The sequence below is a fragment of the Ailuropoda melanoleuca genome, unplaced genomic scaffold, assembly GCF_002007445.2.
Source record: "Ailuropoda melanoleuca isolate Jingjing unplaced genomic scaffold, ASM200744v2 unplaced-scaffold9825, whole genome shotgun sequence".
Lineage (NCBI taxonomy): Eukaryota > Metazoa > Chordata > Mammalia > Carnivora > Ursidae > Ailuropoda > Ailuropoda melanoleuca.
The window spans coordinates 197665-205893 of record NW_023255353.1 but is presented as its reverse complement, the minus strand read 5'-3'; the positions used below and the strand labels follow the sequence as shown (position 1 = coordinate 205893).

The 8229-nt window shown below is 43.5% G+C and overlaps 1 protein-coding gene across 1 annotated transcript; it reads right to left on the bottom strand.

The window, feature by feature from the left end:
- Nucleotides 1–3642: 3642 nt before the first annotated feature.
- TCEAL2 (transcription elongation factor A like 2) lies at nucleotides 3643–6025 on the bottom strand. The gene is given in 5 exon segments (XM_034653550.1): nucleotides 3643–3868; nucleotides 3871–4231; nucleotides 4233–4411; nucleotides 5053–5122; nucleotides 5849–6025. Coding segments are annotated over 3 exon segments (627 nt in total). The 5' UTR covers nucleotides 4386–4411; nucleotides 5053–5122; nucleotides 5849–6025; the 3' UTR covers nucleotides 3643–3755.
- Nucleotides 6026–8229: the final 2204 nt, after the last annotated feature.

Sequence of the window (8229 nt, the reverse complement as noted above, 5' to 3'; positions counted from 1 at the left end):
TTCAACACAGTATTTAAATGACACATCTGTGATTTCCCAAAACCTTGGATTCCTATACTTCATTTCATGCCACCGGTGGTGTAACTTTGACTGTGTTACTGATACATGCCATGCACCAGTGAACCTCTCCTAACACCTGCTTTACACTCTCCTTATCCCCATTATAAGGAGGTTATTTTTCCCTCTTCAAAAGAGCAACCCAATTCCTGTAGTAACTTTTGGTATTTACTACTGTGTCTGAGAAGTGCATGGCAGAAAACAGGGGGCACATTCACATTAGAAAATGTGAGAGGATTTTTTTTAAAGGATAATATGCAATGCTGTGGGAAGAGTATTTGAGAACCACAAGGGACAGTGCAATACTCCACTGCTAGTAAAGGTAGGATTATCAGCCCTAGGCCTGAGAGACAAAGGAAGAGAGGATTTCTAAGAGCTGGAGACACAGAGCCTATGTTGAGAGGGCCGCCTTACAGAAACCTTTGGAGAAGAGACTCGGCATCTGGTGACAGTGCAGGAAACAAACTGGGAGGAAAATTTCCTGACCACATTGTTCACTGCTCATTCCCAAAGGACGCGTGAGTCCTTTGATGTAGTCCATAGAGGTCAGACTTCCCAGGATACAGAAAGGGAGGGGAGTGAATGAGATGGAGAGATATCCAGCAACTGGGTGAGAGTCACGTTTGTAGTAGTTGCTGGGAATTTTGCCTGCAGTGAGAAGGGGTACCCTATCGGCTTTATTTACATCGTAAGGAGGAGAGTAAAAGGCATATTGTTATTAGAGGGTTAATCCAAATAAGACTGGGATTTGTCTGAGCTGTTCTACTGAAATAAGAAATGTACCTGTGTAGTACTGTCCTATGGTAAGGCATTAAAGATACTAAAAGTATTGTTTTATAACCACGGGTCTGAGAAGTTATGGATGTTTTGTACCAGCTTGTTGTTTATTGGTAACAACAAGGTTGATTATTTGCACCTGGTCTTGGTAAGCCTTTCCACCAAGAGCTCTGCTGTTGAAGCTGACTATATAGCAAGAATATGCCTACATAAGCAGCAGTGTAGGAGAATCCTGGGCAGAGACTCCATTTGCGCTCTCTGGTTCTGAGGTATTCTGTGTACACATCAGTGATTCTTGGTCCAAAAGAAGAAGTGCATATTGCCGGGGTTCCTAATGAGAGGAAGGACAATTGGAGCTTGCACCTGGCCACTCCAGACCCCTTGTTATGAGAAGTCTTTTAGCTGTGACACATATCTTTAATGCTGTTGCTATATTGCATCTTTTTCTCTCCACTAAACTATGTATTTGCAAGCATTGACATTTGGAGTCCCACGAATCTTCTTTAGCAACAGAACTGTTTAACTCCTATAGTTATCATAGCATCTGAAGAAGGAACTATACAATACTATGATATGCCTTCCATTTGCCTTTGTTTGTAGATATGATTTGCTCTAAAGATACTTTGAGGTTCTCTTCAGTAGATATATTAATCCTTGCCTTTATGTATTCTTACCCCCAAACTTTGTTTTACACCTTAGAAAGACCTTCATCCCTCATCCCTCTCTAGAAATAGATGTTGAAATTGTTTTCTTCTGTAGCAGACTAGCACACTTTAAAAACATACAAGCATTAGTAAAATGAGATAAGGTTAAATTTGTGGTAATCCCTTCTACATGGTGTTCCATTTGGAACTGGAGGTAAACCTTACTAGGGAAGTCCACAGTTATTTATCTAGACAAGAAATTATCTGGGGTGAGAACTCCTGACTATTATTATTTATAAATATATTAAGAACCTATGACTTGTCAGACATTGTGCTAGGCATTAGAGGTATAGGATGGAAAGGAAAGATTGCGCTTTGAGAAGCAGAGTCCAATTCAGTGTTTCTCAGTTTCTTAAAAGTGTTAGTCCACAATCATAAATACATTTTTCACCACAACTCAAGGTGTACAAACATACATATATATGTAACTGAAACACAAATTTCACAAAACGATTCTCACCCTACCTACCTGTGATGTGATATAATCTGATTATTTACTATTTGCCTCTAATCAATCTATTCTACCCTACTTCCTTAATAAATTGCACATCTTGACTCACTAAATTTGTTTTAGTCTCTATTAATGCAGGGAATGTGGAACTAAAGTTTAACACAGTTAAGCTACAGTTTACCACAGTTAACACAGCTTAACAAAGATAATCTGATGTATAGCTTATGTAGTACATGTATTCATTCTTCTAAGCACATATTTCATGTGAAGGTGGGAGTGGGGAGGCTAGGTAAAGTCTCCTTAAAAACAGTGCTTCTCAAAATTTAATGTATACAGAAATCAACAACAGATCTTGTTAAATCAAGATTCTGATTCAGTACGTCTTTGATGGGGACTTTAGACTCTGCATTTCTCTCTCTCAGGTGATGCTGATGCCGCTGGTCCACCGACCACTATTTGACTAGCAATGCTCTAAAAACCTTAAGTGTGGGAAGATGTGTTAACCTTGTACAGTAGGACCTGGCAAGAGTTTCCTAGGAGACAATTTCCTCCAAGGAAAGAGGAATCAAGCAGACAAGGCACTGACAGATGAGAAAACCAGTGTGTGCAACTCAGACTTTATTCTAGCTTCCCATATCTGAATCTGGTAAGGAGATAGCTGTATGTAAAAACACATTTACAAAGCAACAAACACAGAAAGGATTGTTTTGCTAAAAGAAGCTGAAACTCATTAAGGGCCAAAGTATCACTGAGGAGTTAACCCACTTGGGTAAGCATAACTCTAATGAGGAAAAGGGCTTTATCTTCACTTCTATAAGTGACATGGTGTGAGGCAAATTTGGGGCTTGCTGGGGACTCCAGGTAAATTGACTGAGCTTTGTCACCTTGAGGACATCAGCTCATCAGCAGCAGGGGGAGACTTAAGAGTGTGCAGAACTCATGAGAAGAGGCACAGTGTCCAGTACACATGGCAATACCCAGGGGAGGGTGGCACCAATCTTTTGGCCTTATTCCTGAGCATAGGCGAGCTGTATTTTATCCCTCTTCCAAGTGTCTGATGGGGGGGGTGTTGGTCCCTGCTAGTGTAGGGGAAAAGGCAGAAACCAGACCAACACAGGTCATATACTCAGGACCTCATCTATTCCACTCAGCAATCCTGTGAGGCAAGTATTACCCCCATTTCACAGATGACGAGACTGTCTTTTACAGTAATGGATCTGTTGTAACTTCTAGGTTGATTCCTCTAAATATGAGTCCTAGGGTTTTACATATTGTTTTATGTTCTGACAATGATTTTAAGTGTCTCCTTTGCCTTCATAAACTCATTGAACAGATCTTTGTGTTTCTTTCGTGTATTCTTTTCCTTTTTTACATTTTAGTATTTCTTTATGAGAAAAGTAATCTGTGTTCTTTAGGGGAAAAATATATGAGTAGAAAGAAAAGAAAGAAAATAAGTCACTCACAGTCTTATAATTCAGAGAACCACTGTTAACCTTTTGGTGAACAAAAGTTTCTATTTTTCCTGTGCCTAGATGTACTATACAAACTTATGTTTTTTAGAAAAGTAGACTGATTCTGTAGATGATATTATAAGCTACTTTAATTTCCAAGTATTATAAAGTCTTTGCAATGCACATGGGTAAAAATCCCCTACTGACAGAGTGCTCTAGTTGGGTCAAAAGGCTGCTGATAAGGAGAGTGACAGCTAAAGCAAATTATTAGCAGAAGGTTAAAATACAGGGCCTGGCAAATGCCTGCCAGGGGCACTACACAAAAGGAATGTCTTCAAAGCCCCTCTGGGGGGCCCTGCACCCACCCCTGAGTTCCCTTTGGCCCCTAGGGTGGAAGGGATCCTGTAAACTTTTTTGTATACACATACCCCCCCCCATTTCTGTCTGGTTTTCTTCACCTCATCCTTCACCCTGACCATCTTGTCAAATTCTCTTATCATCTCCTCATTGTTCAAATGCATAACGTGTATGGCCTCCTTATATTCCTTGAGGCACTGAGCCAGCCCCTTGTTAGTTTTTCTAATGCCCCCAGCTGGGCATTTTCCCTCAGCCTTTGGTTCGATGGCTGGCTTTTCTTCTTTTGGCTTTTCCTTGCTCTCTGGCTTTCCCTTGCTCTCCGGCTTTCCCTCACTATCTGGCTTTCCCTCCATCACTGGCTTTCCTTCGCTCACTGGCTTTCCATCTGTTGTCTTTGTCATATTCTCTGGCTTTTCTTTATCCTTTAGTACTAATTTCCTCATCTTCTGTCATTCTCTCATTTTCTAACTTTTCCTTGTCTTCCAGAGTACAAGCTACTTCTGGCTCTCCCACATCCTGTGACTGTTCGTATTCCATCTTTCCTTGGTTCTCGGTCATTCCTTCATTTCCATTGCAGAGTTTTTCCATATTGAGATTCCCTTCCTTTTCCTGTCCTGGGAGCGGGAGGAAGAGTAGACAATGGAGACTGAGGGCTTGGGGGTTCCCTTAACCTGGCCTGGCCCTCCAAGTGTGTCTTCAGCCTTGCTCCTTTTCCCATCATTCCTCCCACAGAGGCGAGCCAACCATTTCTCTGTCAGGCTCTGCCATTTTCTCTTTGTTTATTCAGCGTGGTAAAGTGTAAATATGCTGGGAAGTGGGTAGTGGGGCTCCAAATTCTGCCCATGCTGTACCTTCCACACTCCCCACTGCTCTGAGTCCCTGTCCAGAGGCCCCCTTATTTCATTGACCTGCAGAAATTCAGAACAGGTAACTCTTCCTTTTCTAGCCTTGTAGAGAGCTGACAACAAACACACAGAACTGCAGACAGACAGAAGAGGGGGCTGGGCATTCAGTGGATGCACAAAGACTCAGGTCTCTTTTCTGAATCCCAGCCCTCCAAGTGTCTTCTGTATACCATTTACCCCACCATTCCTCCCTGGCAGGCCCTACCACCTTCTATACCATCCTTCAGGATGGCTGGATGTATGCAATATATGTGGTAGGGGATGGGCAGTGGGGATCTCAAATTCTGGCCAAGCTGTGCCATCTACACCCTCCATCATTCCTGTCCGGTGCCCCTCCCCCCTTCACTGACCTGCAGGGATTCTGGACAGGTTCCTCCTCCTTTTCTAGACTGGCAGAACGCTGGGGACAGACACACAGACCTGCAGACAGACGGTGACAAGGGCAGCGACTGTGCACTCATTCTTCTGAGGTTTCTTTCCTGAATCTGGGCCCTCTTCACACAACATTTTCCTCCCCCACCTCCCCTGAATCCCAGCCGCCATTACTTTTCAGGCCTCAGACTCCAGACCAGGATACTTTCCAAATGGTTTGGGTCTCTGTGTCCTCCTCCGCTGCAGGCAAGCCGCCCACCCCACCCCCTTTCCAAGGAGGTCAGTATTTCCCTTTAGGTGCAGAGTGCGAGGGGCGTTATTTCTAGAATATGTCTACATTTCACTGTTGCACTGCGGGGGCGTCCCCCCCCCTCATTTCAGGTCCAAAATGGATGGAGGGCGCAGAGGAGGAGCGTCGAGGAGGCAGCGGGGTGCTCCCTCCCCTCCTGCCCACGTCCGCGCGGCATCCCCCTCTTCACCAACCTCCCGGACCCCATCCCACCCTGTGCTGCTCCCGGATCCTACTCCCAGCCACCTCCACCCCTGCCCGGGGCCGTCAGCAGCGCCCACCTTCACACTGACCTGCGGGGCCCGGGGCAGGCCTGCGCCTCCTCGGGCTCCCTGAAGCCTGCTCGCTCCTCGCCCGCCGCCCAGGCAGCTCAGGGAGCTGGTTCCCCGCAGGCGATGCGAGCGGACAGCGCAGGGACGGGACCGCAGAGTGGGCAAGCGGGCGGAAGCAGGAGCCCGGAGGATTCCCCCCCACAGGTGCTTTACCTGGGGCATCTCAGATCCTCGCACAGCATCCCTCTGAGGTGTATGTCATTGCCAGGTGTGAGCGCTGATCACAGGGACGGTATCCAACTTTGCCAGGAGCGCTCATCAACTGAGGCCCACAGGCTGCTTTCAAGACCGGCTCTGCCGGACTCCAGAGCCCAGGTAGTAGTGCCCGCCAGGAAGCTGCGCTGCCCTTGAGTAGCTGTGTTCCTGGGCCTCCTCTTTCCTCAGTCCACATGATCTGTCTCCCTGAGTGATTTCTGTTCACTTCCCACTAAGCACAGATAATTCTCAAATCTCCGTCTCCAGGCTATTTCCTCCCCTTAGCCACAGACCCTCTTTGCCAACTGTCGATTGGATACCACTGCTTGAATGTCCCTGAGGGCTCTCAAAATCCATATACCACAACTGGCTTTCAGCAACTTCCTTCTCACCTTCTCCGTTCACTTCTCTTCTCACCTGAAACTTGCACTCCAATATTTGACCTGTTCTCATGAAGAATGTCAAGTAGCTAAAAAGGAAGAAAAGGAACCATTAAGACATTTTATTAAATGCACCACAGATGCATAGATTCAGCATAACCCTTGGTTCACAACACTCTTATTAGTAACCCATTTGTCCCTTTCCTTCTTTGAAACCACCACCCAACCAGAGAACTAGAAAATTGTCAGTATTGTAGATTCTACTGTGTATTCTCTCTCTCACACACACAGAGTATATTTGTGCATGAGTGTTTTTATGTGTAAATATGAGAAACTTCCATTTCTGTTTTTTTTAAAAGATTTTATTTATTTATTTGACGGAGACAGAGAGCGAGAGAGGGAACACAAGCAGGGGGGTGGGAGAGGAAGAAGCAGGCCCATAGCGAAGGAGCCTGATGTGGGGCTCGATCCCAGAAAGCTGGGATCAAGCCCTGAGAGGAAGGCAGATGCTTAACGACTGCGCCACCCAGGCCCATTTCTGTTTTGATTTGCAAAATGCCACATCTTGTTTACACAATTATGAGTTATGTGTGTGACACAAGCAATTCTAACTATGTTTCTGCTGCATGTTTCTTAATTTAGCAAAACATTGACCTTTCTACAGTGTTTTGCTCCACCAAAATGTATATTTACATTATCACCATGTAACAAAAATTTTATCCTCAATGTTGAATTTTTGACTGAATTCACAATGTCATTCATAACAAGGCTGGATGTTTCCCTTTCATGGATATGAACTTCAAATATATTTGATCATTTTTGTTATTGTTACATAAATTTGATTAAAGTAATATCAAATCACTTTTGGTATTAACTGATTTCTGTTTTAATCATCCGATGATGCTGATTTTAAGATATCATCAATAAAAATATATGAATGAACTATCATCAATAATTGTTTCCTGAGTACTTTTGTTAATAGAGCCAACATATTATCAGCTATCATTCCTGTTTTTTTTTTAAGATTTTATTTATTTATTTGACAGAGAGAGAGAGAAAGAGCACAAGCAGGGGAAGTGGCAGGCAGAGAGAGAAGCAGGCTCCCAGCTGAGCAGGGAGCCCAATGCAGGACTCGATCCCAGGACTCTGGGATCATGACCTGAGCTGAAGGCAGATGCTTAACCAACTGAGCCACCCAGGCGTCCCTATCAGTCCTGTTTTTAAACATGCACGCAGAAACTTGAAATTCAAGATTTGTGCAATTAAATTAGAAGAAAAATAATTTGATCTAAATTAGAAGTTGTGTTCATACAATGAGAAGTCAACATAACTGCATCTGTATGTACTAAATTAACACATTCTTCTTAAAATACTACCTTCTGAAGTAGATGTAAATGTTTCTTCAGTGGATTTATAGATTTGGGTTTCATGAGGTCAATAATATCACTACAGTCCCCTTGGTGCATAGTAAATGTCAGCAAACATTTTGTCCAAGTTAAGTAAATGTTTATCACTAACTTTCTTAAGAAGATGAAATTTGTTACTTAACTTTCTGTTCAATATTCACTTTCATTTCTTATTCAAAAATTAAAGAATTATCCCAACAATAAAATAAGTGTAGATTTACGTAGTATGGTAAATGACAAAACCACCATACCAAGAATTTTCATGCTCCATAGTAGGACAGCTCAGCCTTTAATTCCCACACATTTCACATACACTTAAACCTATAATTTGCCGTATTTTCCTCTTATCTTACTGTCTGATGGGCTGGTATTTTCGTGCACTTTGGGTATCCTTGGCATGGTTCATGGCTCAACTAGCTAATCACACACAACCAGTAGAGGTAGCAGCATCAAAAGTTTTTCTCACTACCACTTTAAGCAAAAAGGAGCTAGCTCTGCAGCTGCTCCTGCATGAGTTTACTTCATTTTACCAGTGACAACCCTGCACGTTGTC